The 19,318-nt window shown below is 43.3% G+C and overlaps 1 protein-coding gene across 4 annotated transcripts in view; it reads right to left on the reverse strand.

Moving 5' to 3' along the window:
- Positions 1-19,318, reverse strand: part of map4k4 (mitogen-activated protein kinase kinase kinase kinase 4) — a 110,166-nt gene that overhangs the window by 23,553 nt on the left and 67,295 nt on the right. For 3 of the 4 annotated variants that reach the window (XM_069725244.1, XM_069725242.1, XM_069725241.1), the window contains exons 5-15: positions 18,536-18,646; positions 18,126-18,216; positions 17,647-17,777; positions 17,195-17,249; positions 16,616-16,694; positions 16,332-16,507; positions 16,099-16,171; positions 11,333-11,543; positions 7,783-7,944; positions 6,752-6,838; positions 2,143-2,298 (exon numbers count right to left, since the gene is read on the reverse strand). In XM_069725244.1, coding sequence (XP_069581345.1) covers positions 2,143-2,298; positions 6,752-6,838; positions 7,783-7,944; positions 11,333-11,543; positions 16,099-16,171; positions 16,332-16,507; positions 16,616-16,694; positions 17,195-17,249; positions 17,647-17,777; positions 18,126-18,216; positions 18,536-18,646 — 1,332 coding nt within the window. Of the gene's footprint in view, positions 1-2,142; positions 2,299-4,598; positions 4,938-6,751; positions 6,839-7,782; positions 7,945-11,332; positions 11,544-16,098; positions 16,172-16,331; positions 16,508-16,615; positions 16,695-17,194; positions 17,250-17,646; positions 17,778-18,125; positions 18,217-18,535; positions 18,647-19,318 lie in introns of all 4 variants that reach the window. The other variant, XM_069725245.1, reaches the window with a different exon arrangement.

Raw genomic sequence — 19,318 nt, forward strand, 5'->3', positions numbered from 1 at the left:
CACATGCAGGCAGCGAATGGAGAGATGAAACTCAACGGATCCTGAAGCTAATACGAAGTCACGGTCTTATTGTTGAATGTTTCACATCCACTGTAATGATCTCTTTACTGTATGTCAGAGCTTCCTTAATGTTTTCTGCCACCTCAGCAAAATCAGGTTACATTTATTAAAATCAATAATAAGACTGGGAAGTCATTTAAAACTTTCCCCACACAATTTGAGCAAATCACTTTTTTTTGTCTTTTTTTTTTTTGTCTAAGCTGGGTGAAATATTTGTTTTGAATTGAAACTTTTCAAATGTAATTTTTACCTTCAATTTAGTCTCTCACTTGGTTTTACCCATGTCACATTTAAACCAAAATTTCACCAGTTTTAGGCCTCATGAGAACTAAACTGCACCAAGCAAGAAGATGAATTGTATTCACAAAGCATTAAAACCGTCCGGCATGCAAACATGCATAGAAAAGCCTGCGCACATTAATGGTTGGGGCTCAAGCGCATGTGATTTTAGGGTGGACACTGACGTCCACATCCCGTCTTTCACCTTAAATCCAAACACAGTCCTCCTCTGACTTTAACTCGTTTTAATCCTTTAAACGTCAACAGACTTCAACCACAGAGATGTCTGAGCAGTTTAAGTTAATGTCAGATGTTTTACAATATACTGACATAACATATTTTGTCATTTAGATATAAGCTATATTGAAGTATTTATTAAAATCCACAGTTTCCCGGCTTGTTTTATGGTCTGGAAAATGTTATAATGGCGAATACTCCATGACTGGAGCTTCTTGGAAATTCAGATTTTGATTTCATTACCTCTAATCATACAACTTCAAGTACCTCTGTACAGGCTGAAGTATGTGCATGTAACAGTGTTTAAACACAACACCACATCTGACTCTCTGCTAATGAGAGAAAACTGATTAATCCATTTCTAACATTATGGATTAATAACGCTCCAGTGAATTACATCATCACCCCCACCCCCCATTTTACCCAGTTACAGCATCATTTCTGTATAATTTCATCAGTGTGACATATTCAAAACAGATTGACTTCAATGGACTGTGATTATTCATGCTTAGTGGGTTCAATCCTTTGCTGGGAAAGTGACTAATTCTGACTGAGTCATCCCGCTGCAGATCTGCGTGCCCATGAATTATGGATGTTTTTCATCAGCAGCACACAATGAGGAGGTACAGTATGTTGAGCAGAGACGCACAAACCCCCAACACACCGCCAGACACACACACACATACACACACAGGGAGATAACCGCAATAATTATTACACATTTAGTAAAAGTACTTTTGCATAACTTTACAAGAGGGAGGACAGCTTGTCAATCAAAGAGTTAATAATGGAAGAGGGTTGGAACCATTTCATTTCCATTGCCACTAAAAATATTTCTTGTGAACAACCACTGGCTTTGTGTTGTCATAACAAAACTGGTCTGTCCGAAAATAAAATAATCTGCTGTAAACTTGTAGATTTAATGCAGTTTTGCAATTTAGTTAGCTAAAATGAGGGACTTCAAATTGAAGTGATGACAACCCAGAGGCTGAAAGGAGTCGAGAAACTCAGCAGCTGATTGTTGGATCCAGTATCCAGATGAAACAACCTACAAGAGTTCAGCTAAACATTCAATCCAGGAGGGAAAAACATCACAGAAAAACAACACAACTAGTCAAAGCAGCACTAACAGACCTGTCACACCAAAGAGCAAAGATTCAAGTATTTTTCAAATCACCTGAAAAGGGGAAACTTGTGTTAAGACAGAAGTAGAAAAGTGAAAGTGAGTCCGTGCAGTTTCAGTAGAGCTTGATCGCTATTTGTTGGATCAAAATATGGCATATCATGTGACTCCAAGTATGTTTACTTTTTGTGTTTAAGAACGTACGAGTCTCACAATCTATTCCCACAGTTGTGGACCTGATTTAAGTTGAGAACATCAGCGTTAGTGCCTCGATCGGCCTGTTAAGCTACAACACAGCGAACTCCTGCAAGAGAAAAAGCCCCTGTGGATTGTAACGAACGGCAAGTAACCCTCAGTACACCAACTCAAGATGACTCTGCCTCTGTGCGACAGCTGTGAATGTGAAGAAGATGGAACAGTTTCTGGTTTGAGGTTCTCGTTACCTGCGGTTCCACGGGCCGGTGCATGGCAGGCGCCTCAGATGCCGAGTTCCCGTTGGGGTACGAAGACTCGGAGCGTGGCGGCACCGGCGGCTGCTGTGGTTTGGTCTGAGCGGACTGCGGAGAACCCTGGATGTTCTTCCTGTATCGCTCATCAGCCTGAGGAGGACACACACACACACACACACACACACACACACACACACACACACACACACACACACACACACACACACACACACACAGATCAGCATTAGTGGTGGTAAGAGAACACAGGTCAGCGTGTGTCAGTAAGGACAGAAGCCATTTTTCAGACGTTGTGTTAGTTTGCCCCCACATGTGCACTAGCAGTAGTACGAGCACATCAGAGAGTCGTCTGCTGAAACAGGCACAGCAGCAGGAACCACAAGGCACCTCCTCAAGGGCAGCAGTGTTATTGTCGCCACAGTATTCCCACATCCCTGCTAGAAGGACAACAGCACCATGACCAGCAAAGACGTGAGAACAGGAAGGTTAGGACACACAGCGTGATCCAGGATTCACAGCAGAGACTGACGCTTCGTCCTCTGGGTTCTACAGAATTCATCTTAATGCAGTCGAAATGTTCATTAAAGAAAAGAGAAAATTTGCTTTTCAAAGTTCATCCTGACTATTTCTTTTTCTTTTTTTCAGTCAATGCTGCCCCTTTCCAAGAACTTTCCAAGTACAAAGTTCTCATTACTGACAAGCTATGATAATAAGACCCGTTATTAGACCAGGATTATCCTTTCAATATGTCTGACGCTCTGCTGCTATCGGCCAACTGAACTTTACAGCTGCTGTTCACGTTGGGTGTTCATCCTCCAACATGGCTGCCAGAGTGTGTTTGGAATCTCCATGCTGTGATCCAAATGGTGTACTTGTGCGCTAACGTTCACTATTTTTGAGTGCATGAGTGCGTTCACACTGTCAAGTACAGAAACATGCAGTGCACTGCAAGCACCAGGAAGATGCACAGAAAACGGTCCAAAAAAATAAGTGTGAAATGCTGGACAAAACTGTCGCCATCTTGGCTCCATAGAGGAAGGGGCGGGGCCATCGACGTAAAGAATTTTCAAATTAAGGAGGAAGCTGCAGGTGTTCCTGAAACCCACACAAAATTGTTTATTTTTCATTACTGCTACTGGACAGAAGAATCAGTGTGTTTATTGAGTGTGTTAAACAGAGGGCTTGTAAACACCTTCATTTCTGGGTAAAATAATTAAAGCTGCAGATATGTTGGTGGATGATGTGTTCACGTGCTGAGCTCATTTCCGGTCAGTGCAGAACGGCAGATTGAAACAACACCGTTCTGTCGAAATTCCTGCACTACACAAGTAAGAGTCCGAACATGTAAGAGCACTATTTGTTTGTGTACTGAGGGAAGTACGTCATTTGGAACACAGCACCTGATTTGTGTTTTTACTGAAATGAATACCTGAACCATTTCTAGACAAAAACCCACTAAACTAAAAGACTACATGTAACGTTTGGTCAGTGAGCTCCTGTTATTTTCCTTTTTCTCCCCCACCAGGCACCACAGGAACACCAGGGCGCCAGAAAGAGAAAGGGAGAGACTGGGAGTCACACCGAGGACTAATGAGGTGGTTCATTATTACACTAACTTCATTCATATGGTGACAAAGACAACAGGGAGGCTCATTAGAGGAGCAGTCATGTCCTTGCTGGGTAGGAGGAGCTGCTCAGGTGAGCGTTTCACAGAAAACTCTTCCACAGGGGTTCAGTCAGGTGGAAAACTCCCAAATAATGCCATCTTTTCTGAAGAAATCAGACTCCGTAGCCCAAAAAAATGATCTGACCTCAAGAATTAATGCAGCCACACTTATAAAAACTTGGAAGGAGATCAAAATAGATTATATGACTATGACGCATATAAATTCCCTTCAGTTTTTAATTAAAAGCAGTTATCACTCTACAAAATCTGCTGTGACCTAGTCTGTGTAGATGTGATTTCAGGGTGAAATACACATACTTGAGTTTCCCTTAATTTAAGAATCAAATCTGAAAATGAAGATTTATCAACTACACCAACTGTATTTGGTTTGAGCTGCACAAGCCGTTTGATAAGGTCTTTTCTTTTGAGAGCGGGTCTAAAGGAGAGTAGAAACATCTACTTTGAAATTGTATATAAAGATCAGAAGAGTGTTATTTGATATATGAATATAAAGAAAGCCTTTTGCCAATAGTCCAAATCACTGGAGTATCTTTGCATCGTGGACCTGTTTAATGATCAGACTTGTGAGTTCAGACAGAGAGTACTAGTCACACAGCTCGTCTACAAAGCGTCCATTCATCCCATACCATCAGCTGGCTGTCACCATGTACACACAGCACACCGAGAGCAGTGGCAGTGAGTTCACACAAAGCAGAGGAAGCGGTCTACAGCGGTCAGTGTGCCGGCATGGAGTCGTGGGGTTCACCTCTCTGACTAGCTCAGAGTCAGGGGCGGAGCCTTGAAAGTTGTCGACCGGTTGCTTGGCTTCCGTTGTTTTTTCCAGACTGGAGCCCGGACTGGAGCGGGTCTCGTCAAAGTCATCGATCTGTGGTGGTTTAGATGTGTCCGGTTCAGGGGTCTGCAGGGGCTTCACCCTGTCGGGTCCCGGGCTCTGTGGGGGTTTGGTGCTCTGTTGCGGGGCGGCTTTGCTACTATCCTGGTTCTGATTGTGCTGGAGGGACAGCAGGTAGGCCTGCTCCTGCTGCAGCTGTCTCTGGAGCTTCTGGGCTTGTCGCTGCTCCTCGAGCTCCCGCCATTTATACTCCTGAGTACAGGGGAGGGTCAAGTTGAACCAACACCACTGATAGAAAGAGACTGGGAGAGCTGGACTGTTTCCACAACACTGTGACTCTTTAATGTTAAACGTTCAGGTTTAGATGACACCTCTGCAACTTTTGCAACTGCAACTTTTGTCAGATCATAAAATTATGAATTCTATAAGCAGAGGATAACAATGATTGATTATGAATAATTGTATTTTCTAGTTGCTAATAGTCATTTTGATTTAAATTTTTACAAAAATTGTCTGTATTAATACCAGCACATGTATATATTTATGTGTTGTTTTGGCTTAATATTGTTTTTAATTTTTAAACAAGTTTTATCCGATTTGTTTTACATTCTGTATTACTTTGTGCAGCACTTTAGTCATCTTACATTGGGTGTAAATGTACATTAGAAGAAAACTGATTTAACTTGCATCAAGTGTCTTCGATCAATGTGTCCGGATAAAACAAAATGGTGGATGTGGATCTTTACAGTTAGTAGAGATTGAACACGATGTCTCTAAAAGAGCATGTCAGTGTTTTATAATACAACAGCGGCTCGACTTAAAGGCATTCTATTGAAATAATTAAAACATGATTCAAACAACCCAAACTGTTCTACTAATGATGAAGTCTCTGAAAAGCCACAGATTTTCCACCTTTTCCTGTTCGGCCTCTGGTAATAACTGTTTATGTAGTACATCTGTTAGACACCTTGCATCATGTCACATTATTATAATCTTACCAATTGCTACTCTTTGTAAACGTTGTGTCCCGTTAACAAGCTAAGCTTGAAATCAGGCAGAGTTTAAATGAGAAATTCGAAGGGAAGAGGAGCTGCAGTGGAAGGTTCAACATTCATAATCCTGATCATTTCCATACAGTCCTTAAAAAAAGAAAATAAAATATTGCAAGAGCAAGCTTGTGTGGAAAATGTTCAATGTGTCTAAGAGCCACTTAACTCTGAACAAAAGCCACTGAAACATTAAAACAGTCATGATTTTTATGAATCAGGATAATTTCCGAAAGCTGCATCTATATATAGAAAGAGGTCATTAAATCAAAAGTGTAAAATGTATTTTCTTGAAGCTTTTCAAACTAAAAGTTGTATTACTTTGACACAGCCTCCATCGTGATGTAAAGGAAACTTGTTTTTTCAAATTAAAGTTTATGAATGGTGAATGTGTAGGAAGCAGAGAGCCCAGCCAGTGATGAAGTGATGGTGTGAAGCTGGAAGTGGGGATGTGATTGGCCATATCCGTTCATTATGTGAGTGTCCTCTGGAAGCCCCCAGAGGAACACAGTCCTTTAATAATGAAAAACATCCAGTCATCCCAACACACCACGGCTTCTCTGTGCGAGACCTGGAACATGTGGAATAAAAACAGGGGAAACCCTCACTTCCTGTTGGATGACTAGTTTCCTGGTGACGACGTCACCGTCAGTGAGGCCCCCGTAAAACTCCCGACTTCCCTGAGAATACTCGTTGTGTTTTGACCTCAACTGTTAATGGCTCCCCTCGGATCAGCACAAGTCACAATTTAGTCCCAAAAACTTGTTCAGAACGGAAGGTAATCAGGGAAAAAGCTTGTGTAACAGAGCAATGAGTACCAGCATTATGAAATTTAACAACCTGGGAGCCGTGGAACCATTAAAACATAACAACTTGGGATATAGAAACAGATGGAAATAACATTAAGGAAATACAGATCTGGAGAGGCAAAGGAACGAAAGAGAAAGGGGCCAATAATGTTAAAGGGAAAATATATAAATGTTGATGTCCCGGGTTTGAACTGGGGGGTCGAACACTCACCAGAAGCATGGCCTGCTCATGGAGGAGCTGCTGCTGCAGGATCTCCAGGTGCCTCTGCTCCTCCTCCAGCTGACGACGGATGTACTCCTGTCAATCAAACACAGCCCATCCCACTTCTTCAGCGTTTTTACAGTCTTGTCTCAATATTTTTCTTGTTTTTTTTTTTTCCACTGCAAAAGATGGTCAGACTGAAAGACTGCTTGTCAAATAAAATAAAAAAAGTCCGACCTAAATATCGACAGGTTTTTTTTGTTTTTTTTCCAGAACAGTTCATTCGTAAAGAGACTGTGAGCCAAATTGTTATTTTTTTATATGCAGATATATTTTGAAATATTACGATAGTAAATGTCAAACTGAAACAAAAAATAACTCTCAAGATCTTAAAGAGTCTAAATCAAGCGGCAACAAACACTGATGTCAACCATTAGTTTGCGAGCTGCCGTTCTGAAGCCTCGATTTCGGATTCTGACCGTCGCCATCTTGCTATTTTGGAGCCAGAAGTGATTATATCTGGATGAGCTGGGTGGGAGCAGTGGACCTGGATCGATCTGATTGGGAACCCGAGGGCACGGTGCCCCGCTCATCTATAACATAAACCTGACTGCACCACAGGCCTGTCAATCAAAAGTGCCACTTTTTCAGCCCCAATATCAATTCATTATGGGATTATTATCAGATGGACCACCTGAAAACTAATAGGAAGGAGGGGCTTTAGCGAATGAACTTTGATTTCATGAGTGACGTTAAATAGCAGTTTAGGAGCCAGAGGCTTCTTTTAGCCAACCCCTTGTGACTCTCGGTAGTATTGCAGCTTAAGGCACTCGCTTTCAGACCAGGAAGCTACATCCCTTTTTTTATAGGGTCAAAATAAGAAATGATTGCATTCATATTTGGTAAATCAAAGACTCCCTAAATCCTCACATATTCCATAACTTGCACATACATAAGACATAAACTTTGCATTTAGCAGCGTGTCCACTTGTTTTTGTCTTTCGTTGTTTTATTTCCCTTTCTGTGGTTTAAGTTCGTACCTGTTCTCGGTCGGCCCTTCTCTTCTCCTCCTCGGCCCTCCTGCGCTCCTCTTCCTCTTTGCGGCGTCGCTCCATCTCCTCGACGCGTCTCTTCTCCTCCTGCTCACGCCGGCGCTGCTCGCGCTCCTGCTGCCTCCTCATCTCCCGTTCACGCCGTTGTTGCTGCGAGTGGACACGAAGAAACCGGCTCAGTGTCCTACTTCTGATTTTTTTTTTTTGTCTAGTCATATGAGACACAGCGCTCATCGGTGTGAGACCAGAAGCGCCATGACTGGTACAATATTATTGTGAATTGACCTACATGAGGAGGAGCTAAAGAATCAGATCCATCAGGGGGAGACCTACATGAAACTTCTGTTACAACTTCAAACTGTCTATTTGTGTTGCTGGAACTCTTTCACTCATTTAAGAGTCTTCGGTGCCACCACACACTCAGTATAATTTCAAAGCATGTAATATAGCTGTCAGTCAACTAGAGGACACCGTGTCAGTGTCACGTTTTGCCTTACATCTGCGTGAAAAGTACACGCATGTACAGTATGACCAGGGGCGAAGTAGGAGGTCATGTGACAAAGGTCATTTGACAAAGTACAAATTGCTAATGTCCATGCAGGGAGGTAGTAACCTGGTTGGTTGAATGGATCAAACCCAGGATACCAGGATACTTTTTTGCCCGAACCAAGAAGATTGTGTGCCTAACCCTAACCATGTGTTTTTTTTTTTTCCCCAAACACACATTTTTCCAGATTTTTTTTTTTTAGTAGGCATCATAAGAGGGTGCACGAAAAAGTTCAGAGACTCAAGCGATGAAATTGAAAATACTTACGAAGCTTACAGATTCTCTGTGCACATCACGATGCTGCGCACGGTTCGCGCGCAACAAGGGCAGTCGCCGAACTTTTGTTCCACTCTCGTATGCTATTTCATTCAAATCCAAAGGTTTGCCAAGGAATTTTCAAGGCCACACTAATGTGCCTTAAATTATAAGGATTTTAGCAACCCTTAAAATGGACAAAGCTACTGTATGATGTCTGTTTTTGGATGGTTTGTCTGTTTACACGTGTTTTTGGATGGACGAAGAAGACCAGTGTATTTTAGGGAACACATCTCTGTATATAAATAGAACCTGGATGAGCTGAAGTGACAAGAAAGTTACCATGTCATCATTTTGAGGACAGCATTAAGACTTGATCACTTAATCAGAGTCAAAGTTTAAGCCTGACAGGCAGAGCGTTTGTGTAAACGTGGACAGATGAAGGAACTACACTGATTTCTGTCCGTTGGTGTGTTACGAGAAGCTGCAGGACGTCGTTTGCGGTTCCGTGACGCGTCGTGTTTGTACAAACTCTCAGCATTCAGTACTCCAAAGGAGGTAATCTTTCAAAACAGGAGAGCACATGTACGGTGTTTGCCTGACACGGCCTGCGTTCATCTGTGGCTTCCACGGTCTGATTCATCTCCAAGCACCGTCACGAATCAAAAACAGAGCCATGAGCTGTAAGAAGCTGTGAGAAAACAGGAGCATAAATACCCCCACACCCTCCTCTCGTCCCCCCCGCCCTCTCGCCACAGAGGGTTTTCACTTGTGAGGTGGAGTGACTTCACATGTGCCTAGTGGCTGTTTGAGCATATTTAAATTTGCTCCAGCACTGCCTCATTTTACATTTTCATCTGTTTGTCAGTCCCTCTTAAAGTATTTAGGTCTGTCTCTTTCCCTTTCCTTCCACAGAATTTAGTTCGGTCTACTCCTGTCCAAATTTATGTAATCATCTCCTCGTGGCTCTGTTCCTCCCTCCACTTCCCCCCTCTCGGCTATCAGCGTACATGTTTCTCTCTCCTCTGAGGGGAGTGTGGAGGAAATGGAGCCGGGCTCGTGCAGACGCTAATAGAAAAGGACCACAGCTCAAAGAGATAAAGGATAATTACAAAAAGGGTTTTCAAATTTGTTCTCTGGGGACACCAATTAACTGATTTCCCCCCCACTGCGGCCTTAAAATTGATTTTGGAGTGATTCAAATAAAAATATCAAGCAAAAAAAAATCTATCTGCTAAACCCCGAGTCAAAAGCCTCTTATCTTCGTAAACCAATATAAATGTTCACACATATAAATTGCACCTGACAAACTGTCTGAATGGCTCCGGGTCCTCACGGTTTTATCGCTACGCAAACAAGTTGAGACCAGCGTGGACTTGAGCTGAAACCAAAGTCTGTCCATAAAACCAGGATAATGTACTCTGTGACAGATACTTTTTACTCAGGAAACAGTCCCGTTGTTCAGACAGTGACCTGAGATACTGATTCTGACTATATGTCTTTCTAAAATGATTTTTACTTTTTTACTGTATGTTTTAATGTATGTTTTAAATGCTGTGAACATCGGAGGCAAAATACTACTAACCTGTATTGTATTTCGGAGGAAACACGGATCTTAGATGGATTTCTAAAAACCTGGACAAACTAAACCAAACCTGTTGTTGTGGTTAGATAAAACAAAGATAAGTACGAATATCTTATTGTTTTATAGTCTTTTTTATGTTGACAACAACAAGATTGAAAATGGGATGTAAGGCAGCTTAATTTCTTAATCAAAAGATCTGTTGTATGTGTGCATGTTTTGCTTTGTTTTATTCAATTTATCCAACAAGTCCTCCGACTCATACGACCATACAGGTTGTTTGTTCCTGCTTTTGAATATGACCCACAAGAGTGTATTATCACCCCTGGTCAGGTTTCAGCACACAAACCACTGACTTCAAACCTGTTGTGCATTTAAGTGACTACTTCCTTAAAGTAAGGTAAAGAAGTTTTTTTTTTTTTTTTTTAACTGTCATTACTCCTGGTTGAAAACATAAACAAATATCAATTTCCTGCCCCCGAGTCCACTTTTGTATCTAACCATCCACCCAAACCACCTCCTGACAAGGAAGAACTCTCATTATATAGACGTCATCTGAACCGCTTCACTTCTCCTGGACATCAGATTGTCGTTACTTATAGGACCACTAGAGGTCGCTTATGTCTAAAATGTCACTGTGACGAGCAATAAGTTGCCTGCACGAAAAAAAAGCTATCGACAGTGACTGACCAACAGCAATAAATAGGGTTTATGGAGCAGAGCAGCAACATGTTGGAAGTTCTACTAGTACAGTAACTTGTCATATATGCATAAAGCACATCTACCGCTGGTAGTGCTTTTAATTTTTCCTGCATCAAACCACCTATATCAGCCTGTTAGTATTTTAAAATTGAAGAAAACACAAGGTGACTGCTCCAAAGACTATACAACATATTCACATTGTTGTTAAACAGCAGCCTTGTAAAAATGATGACGTCATTCACTCTTGAAGGAGACTCTCTCCTGCTTGTTATGGATCTGTGTATGAACCTTCATAAATTACTCAACTCTTTCCCTGCAAGAGGATTATTAATAGTCCTATTCAAACCTTCAGTGTCAGCAGTTTATAGCCGATTCTTCTCGCAAGGTCTGACCTCACCACTATTTACAAAATTTGGGGTTCATTCAGCTTGAGCTAGGACCCGTGCGCTCACCTCCTCCAGCCGTCTCCGCTGCTCCTTCTGCTGCTCGATACGTTTCTGCCTCTCGGCCAGCAGTTGGCGCTTGTACTCCTCCTGCTCCCGGAGCTGCTGCTCCTGGAGGAGCTGCTGGCGGCGCAGAGCCTCCGAGCGCTCCTTGTTCTCCTGCTGCAGCCGGATGAAGTCACGGCGCAAAGTCGACTCGCCCGGCACGTTGACTATGGAGCTGTATGGAGGACACAGTGAGAGGAATGAGGTGGTCTGTCCACGTGGAGAAATGAACATACAACTTGTTTGAAGAAGAGGTTTTCAAAGTTTGGCCAGAAAACATGAAGAAAACACTGAATTTGAGAAGATTATAATAATACATTTCTACTTGACAAGAAATCTTAACATACGCTGGTTCCAGTCTAGAAATAAGTCAATTCTATGAAAATGTACATGTTCAAACTTTTGAAATAAATAGAATAAGCTGATTTTCAGATCAAATGACTTAAGATCAGACGACAGCACAATAATAGGTGAAATACACTGAATATTAGTAAATAATTCTCTTTTTAAAAGGAAATGACTTCAAACTGGTGAAGTAGTGACTTGAAACAAGTTGGCTCATTTTATACGTAGAAAACACATATTTAATTTAATACCAGAAGTTTGAAGATCTTTCTTCATATCTCACATCTGAATCTTAACGTTCAGAATCGAACAGCTGACTTTACAATTCCTGGGCAACCTGCTCTGGAAATCATTACAGTTCCAGTAATTCTAGTTTCAAGACATAGTGCTTAAAATAAGGCGTTGACAGCCTTTTGTTCTGATGGCTCCGTGCTCGTGGCAGCCTGTTACAGTAGCTCCCCCTAGTGTGTTTTGTTTTAAGTATTTTTCTTTCTTTTTCCTCTCTTCGGAGTTGTTGTTTTCTTTCACGTGTGTTAAGTGACGGTCAGACATTGGACCGTAACTTTTCCAGTTTTCTGGTGGCTCTTCTTTTACTTTTTTCCCTCTTCGTAACGGAGAGCCACGCACTGCGGACTGGGGCCATTGTTTACTCTCGTGATCAGCTGATCGCGCTGAGTAGGCCTCTAGTGCTGCTGCCCGGAGCGAGGCCTGAAATCCCGGACGAACATCGGAGAAGACGTCGGGGTTGCAGAGCTGGAGCTCAACTGAAGGCGAAGAGGAGGAGATTTAAACCATCGGTACCGGCGATTTTAATGGGGAACGTGAGGTCGTTGGCCAACAAGACGGACGAGCTCGGCGCGCTGGTAAAGACCCAGAGAGAGTACCGGGAGTGCAGCATCATGTGTTTCACCGAGACATGGCTGCACTCACATCTCCCGGACCACAGCGCGGCCGTACCCGGCTTCAGGACTGTTCGGGCGGACAGAGACGTTGTGCAGAGTGGTAAGAAGAAAGGTGGAGGGATTGCAGTCTATGTGAACGAGAGGTGGTGCAATCCCGACCACGTGTGTGTGAAGGAACGTTTCTGTAGCCCGGACATTGAACTTCTAGCCGTGGGGATGCAACCATATTATTTACCGAGGGAGTTCTCGTCCGCCATTGTTATCGCTGTGTATGTTCCTCCATCAGCTGACGTAGAGGCAGCAGTGGACACCATCCACTCCACTGTGTCCAAACTTCAGACTCAGCATCCCGGTGCATTTTTGGCAGTTACTGGAGACTTTAACCAGTTTGGATAAAGTACTGCCAACTTTGCACCAGTATGTGAACTGCCCCACAAGGAACAATAAAACTCTGGACCTACTGTATGCTAATGCCATGGATGCATACAGTACTACTGCCCTCCCCCCTTGGTAGATCAGACCACAACCTGGTCCTGCTGACTCCCAGGTATGTCCCCCTGGTGCAGAGGCAGCCTGTGACCACCAGGACTGTGAGGAGGCGGACACAGGAGGCTAAAGACGCCCTGCAGGACTGCTTTGAGTCCACGGACTGGGATGTGCTGTGTGGACCACATGGGGAGGACATCAACAGCAGGACGGACTGTATCACAGAATACATTAAATTCTGTGAACACACCACCGTACCATCCCGGACTGTACACTGCTTCCCCAACAATAAACCGTGGATCACCAGTGACCTGAAAGTTCTTCTTAATAAGAAGAAAGAAGCCTTCAGGTCTGGGGACAGGGAGGAGCTCAGGAGAGTGCAGCGCCACCTGAAGGAGAAGCTCAAGGAGTGCAAGGACTCCTACAGGAGGAAGCTGGAGGCCAAACTCCAACAGAACAACGTGAGGGAGGTGATGAAGGAGATTACTGGGTTCAAGGGGAGAGAGAGACAACCAGGGGGAACCTGGAGAGGAACAACCAGGGGGAACCTGGAGAGGAACAACCAGGAGGAACCTGGAGAGGAACAACCAGGGGGAACCTGGAGAGGAACAACCAGGGGGAACCTGGAGAGGAACAATGAGCTAAATTGTTTCTTCAACAGGTTTAGTTCACAGCCCTAATCTGTCTCCTCCACACCTTACACCTCCCAAACACCTCTGCTGCCTTCCCCACTCCCCCCTCGCCTCCCCTGGTGAGCTGCATGGACACAGAGCCCTCAATCTCAAAGGGCTCTTCCTCCATCGACACCATAACCCCTCCCTTCTGTGACGACTGGCCAGGTTAGGAAACAGCTGGAGAGACTCCACCAGCGCAAGGCTGCAGGACCTGACAGCATCAGCCCCGGGGTCCTGAAGACCTGCGCCGTCCAGCTGGCTGAGGTCCTACAACACCTCTTCAACCTGAGCCTGAAGCAGGAGGAAGTCCCGGTGCTGTGGAAGACGTCCTGCCTGGTTCCAGTCCCCAAGAAGACGACTCCATCCGGCCTCAACGACTACCGACCGGTTGCCCTCACATCTCATGTGATGAAGGTGCTGGAGAGGCTGGTCTTGGCCTACCTCAGGCCGCTGGTGAAATCTTCACTGGACCCTCTGCAATTTGCGTACCAGCCTCATGTGGGAGTGGACGATGCCATCATCTACCTGCTGCAACGAGCTCAGTCTCACCTGGATGGAAACGATGAATCTGTGAGAATCACTTTCTTTGATTTCTCCAGTGCATTCAACACCATCCAACCACTGCTGCTGAGTGAGAAGCTGCGGGTGGTGGGGGTGGATGCGTCCGCCGTTTCCTGGATCAATGACTACCTGACAGGCAGACCACAGTTTGTCCGTCTGGACAGTGTGCTGTCTGATACGGTGGTCAGTGGTACTGGAGCTCCTCAGGGAACTGTTCTGTCTCCCTTCCTGTTCACCTTATACACCACTGACTTCCAGTTCAACTCAGAGTCCTGCCATCTGCAGAAGTTCTCTGATGACTCTGCAGTGGTAGGATGTATAAGGGATGGATGGGAGGACGAGTACAGGGCAGTAGTGGAGGACTTTGTGGAGTGGGTTGGTAGAAATCTCCTCCTTCTGAACATGGCCCAGAGAGATGGTGGTCGACTTCAGGAGGAAGACGACGGCTCCACAACCGCTGAGAGTTCTGGGAGAGGAGGTGGACATGGTGGAGGAGTACAAGTACCTGGGTGTCTCCATGACAACAGACTGAACTGGAAGACCAACATCAACGCTGTCTACAAGAAGGTGATGAGTCGACTCTTTTTCTTGAGGAAACTTCGATCCTTCAATGTGTGCAGCGAGATGTTGGAGATGTTCTACCATCTGTTGTGGCCAGTGCTTTGTACTTCTCTGTGGTCTGCTGGGGGAGCAGCATTGGAGCCGGTGACACCAACAAACTTAACAAACTGGTTAAGAAGGCCGGCTCCATCATCGGCTGCAATCTGGACAGCCTGGAAAAGGTGGTGGAGAGGAGGACGCTGAGGAAACTATTATCCATATTGGATAATCCTGACCACCCTCTCCACCACCTGCTGCAGGGACAGAGGAGCACTTTCTCCAGAAGACTCCTCCAGCTCCGCTGTCACAAGGACCGATACAGGAGATCATTCCTGCCCACTGCAGTAAGACTGTACAATAACTCACCTCTGGTAAAATCCATCACACAACAATAACACCGTTGTCTGTTTTTCTTGTTTGTTCAAATATAAAAAAATATAAAAAAAACTTTGCACTATTGTTTAGTTAGTTTTAATTTAATTTAATTATTCTATCTTATTTTAGTCTATTTTATTGTTTATACTGTGCATTTTTATATTTAATATTTTACTGTTATTTTATTTCTTTCCTGTACCTATAAATGCTGCTGTAGCGAAAAAATGTCCCCTTGGGGATTAATAAAGTAACTACCTACCTACCTACCTACCTACCTTTCAAGTGGATGTTTTACAGACATGTTCCTCAAATCAAGACAAAGAAGACTTTCAGGAAAAAGCAACTGTTATATGAATTAAGTCAAGTGATTTGGCTGAATCTTCTCATACTAAAAACCAGACCAACTAGATTTTAAATCTACATATAACATCCAGATTTTGCAATACAATGTAAGAATACTGAGAGTTTGGTATTTTAGTGGCATCACCGTAAGAATATATTCAAGGTACTTTATTATCTTTTGTAGTTGTTTCTTTCCTTTTTCACTTCTTTTGGAATTATTTCAAGAAAACATGAATGGATTCAATATTGTATTTCTGCTCTGCTCTTGAACTCATCACGTTAGTTGTGGTTGTGTGTTAGGAGAAACTTTTGTCTGATTGTTTGGAGCGCTGTTACAGAAGACGTATGTAAACTGATCCGCATACACTGAGAGGAAGAAGATAGAAATAAAACTGCACTGAAATATACAAGACTGTTCCAAATGAAATAAATCACTGTATCTTACCTCGGCTCTCCTTCTTGCTCAGATGCTTCTTCCTCCTCCTCTTCACTGCCACTGTATTCATACTCTGTCTCATCTGTGGACAGTAACGACAAATAATTTAACAGTTATCATTAAAGTCATTTAAATGTTAAACTGAAAATCCATTAACAATAGAGTTCAACTTAAACCAAAAAGGCAATTATCAACCATCATTTTTTAGATTTACAACACTGTCTCCTCCCTCCTGAACTCACCTTTCTCGCCCCTCTTCTTCTTGGTCCGGTCGATGTGGTCTTTGAGCTGGATGCGGACCTGCCTCTCGTTGGGCTGGTCCCGGATGAAGGGGTGTTTGAGCAGCTGCTCGGTGGGAGGACGCTGCGTGTAGTTCTTCACCAGGCAGCCCTCGATGAAGCTGAAGAACTTCTTGGACCTGTTCGGGGCAGTTAAACGTCATTTTACTTTACATGTTCAGCCAGAAGTCCGTTTGTTAATATGGGACATTAGTTTGAAAGACAGAATAAAATAAACCCCGTCGCACCATTTTTTGGACTTGAGCCGAGGAGGAGGGTTTCTGGGAATGAGGAAGAGGGCTCTCATTGGATGCATGTCACACAGAGCTGCAGGAAACAAAAAAGACAGGAGAGGAGAGATCAGTGAGACCAAAACCTGTAAGAGTCACACTTTAGACAAAGCTTTTTGAGTATGTGTGATACTGTCAGAATAAAAGCTTGAATAGAAAGTCGATTGTGAAAAAGGTTTGGCTAGTAGCCTCTGCCTTGCTCGAGTTGTCGATCATTTATTTTCTGATTTATGTAACTTTTCCATGTGTCTCATACTTTCCTTACTATCTGCTGTCACAACACACTCTGAAAGCTTTATCTATATGAGCAGAAGTTGTAGAAAAGGGACATTTTTTTCCTGTTTTGTCCTCTAAATATTCCTCTAGATTTCCCTCTCAGTCTGTCCAACCAAGCGGCAAAAAAATAAATGCAGCACAGAGGCTTACAAACAACAGTGATATTATGATTTGTTCACCGCAATTACACCAGTTAGTCAAAGCTACTGTTTAATTGATTTATTGTTTTGTAAGTGTCAGGTTAATGTGGTATGAACTTACGGGGAGCTCCCTCAGCCATCTCTATGGCCGTGATTCCACAGGACCACAGGTCACTCTGAGGGAGAAGATAAGGTTAGTCAGTTTGTGTGCATATAAAGTGTATATTTCTCTCATTTAAACATGTCTATTCAAACCAAGGTGCAGCCACAGCAGTGGTCCTAAAACGTTTAAAGCTCTGTAAACCCCCTAAATTGAGAGACTGTTAGGGTTCGAAACCACAAACTAGCAGAATAATAACTGAAACAACATGGCCTGAATTTTTTTTAAATTATTTTACAGCAAAATATGTCTGGTCTGGCATTTATAGTTTAGAAAAATACAGTAAAACTTTAGGCAGTTACCGAGGTTTAGATCAGCTCTTCATCACCGGAATCAGGGACATGTCTGATTTAATTCACACTGTAGCACAAAACTCACGGACGCACTGTAAGAGAGCCAGTTTGTGTCCTTACCCGGTAGTCATAGGTAGCATCAGGGTTTTCATCACAAGCGATGACCTCCGGAGCCATCCAATATGGTGTCCCGATGAAGGTGTTCCTTCGACCTACCGTCCGGTCCAGCTGAGCACTCACACCGAAGTCCACTGAGAAGAAACACGAGTAAAACTCAGTGAAACGTGATTTAAAACAGTTCAGATTTTGTATGAAAGTAAACTTGGGGTCATTTCAATTTCAGGCCCAAAGTTAAATAAAACATCGAGCCACAAGCTGTGGGACCCATGTCAAGTCAAATTTGACTGGATTCGTCGTTTCCACAGACCTGCAACTGTCCCAATCATGTGAAACATTAAGAAACAACGCTGGGAATGCAGAAGCTCTACTTGGCACTGACTCAAATCTGGTGCTGCAAACATTTGTCGGTGCAGGCTGTGCTCTCCGTCCACAGGCCCAGTCCAAACCCACAAATAAAGCAAAGACAAATCAGCTCATACCCAGTTTGACTTCAGCGTTCTCAGTCAGCAGCACGTTTTGTCCTTTGATGTCACGATGGATGACATGATGAGCATGCAGGTGAGCTAATCCCTGTAGAGACACATGAAAAACAAAATAATATAATATATTACAAAATTGTAATCATTAACACCATCAAAGATCAAAAACTGATGTTTGACAACCGGAGTGTAAAAGCATCAGATGGATACACGTGTTTTCTTCTGTGTATTCATGTCATTATTTTTGAGTTTTCAGGTGTTTATTAATGAAAATAAAAGTGAGGAATACTAATATTAAGTGTGAATGTAGATCACAGTAATTAAACACTATTATCCCTCCTGCTGGCAGACTTTACAACAACAAGCAGACTAGTAAAGATGTCATTGGTGAGCTGTGAAAAAGGACTGACCCGGAGGATCTCTCTGGAGATGTAGGCGATCCAGTCCTCCTTCAGCGTGTTGCCTTTGGTGTTCTTCACCAGATCTGTGATGGAACCGGCACCACAGAACTCCATGACCAGCTGGAGGGAGAAGAAGAGGTAGTCAGAAGACCGTACGCACATAAACACACACAAACGCTCACTATCATTCTGACGTCTGCTGAAGCAACTTTTTTACCATCAATAAACTGTCACCATAGTGTAACTACCTTCAACAGGGACAACGACTCTTGGTCCCTAGCAGTTTGTACGCTGCATTTTCCAATTGTGAGCTACTTGAAAGTAAATCAGCTTCAGTGCTGTATAAAACAAACACTTTCAGAGTATCTGGTTACAAGAGACGTTAGAAGGAGTGAGAGCCGATGGAAAAATCACTTCCAACACGATTACCCTGTTCAGTGATTGAGACAGGAAGCAACGGGGCCACTGGGAAAAGTGGTGTTCGTGTAAAAGGAAACAGCATTAACGAAGCCCCTTGGTTCGCCGTAGGACAGAGACTCAAACAGCATCTTCAACACGAGATACGAAAGAACTAAAGAGGGCAAAGTAGCTCTCAAATGTCATGTAGCCTCCACGTCACTCTTTTACACTAACACGCAGAGCTGGAAGACATCTTTAATGTAACTCTACAGGTGCTGAGCAGCATGGTGTCAGAAAATATATATTATAGATAAATATATTTATGTTCCACTCACTGTTGTGCATTACATCAGACAAAACTCTGAAAATAAAAAAAAAACTTCAACGATTTTT

The sequence above is a fragment of the Brachyistius frenatus genome, unplaced genomic scaffold (genome assembly GCF_029030835.1).
Source record: "Brachyistius frenatus isolate BFR_SWC_R1_liver_20210118 unplaced genomic scaffold, ASM2903083v1 Contig_416, whole genome shotgun sequence".
Taxonomy (NCBI): domain Eukaryota; kingdom Metazoa; phylum Chordata; class Actinopteri; family Embiotocidae; genus Brachyistius; species Brachyistius frenatus.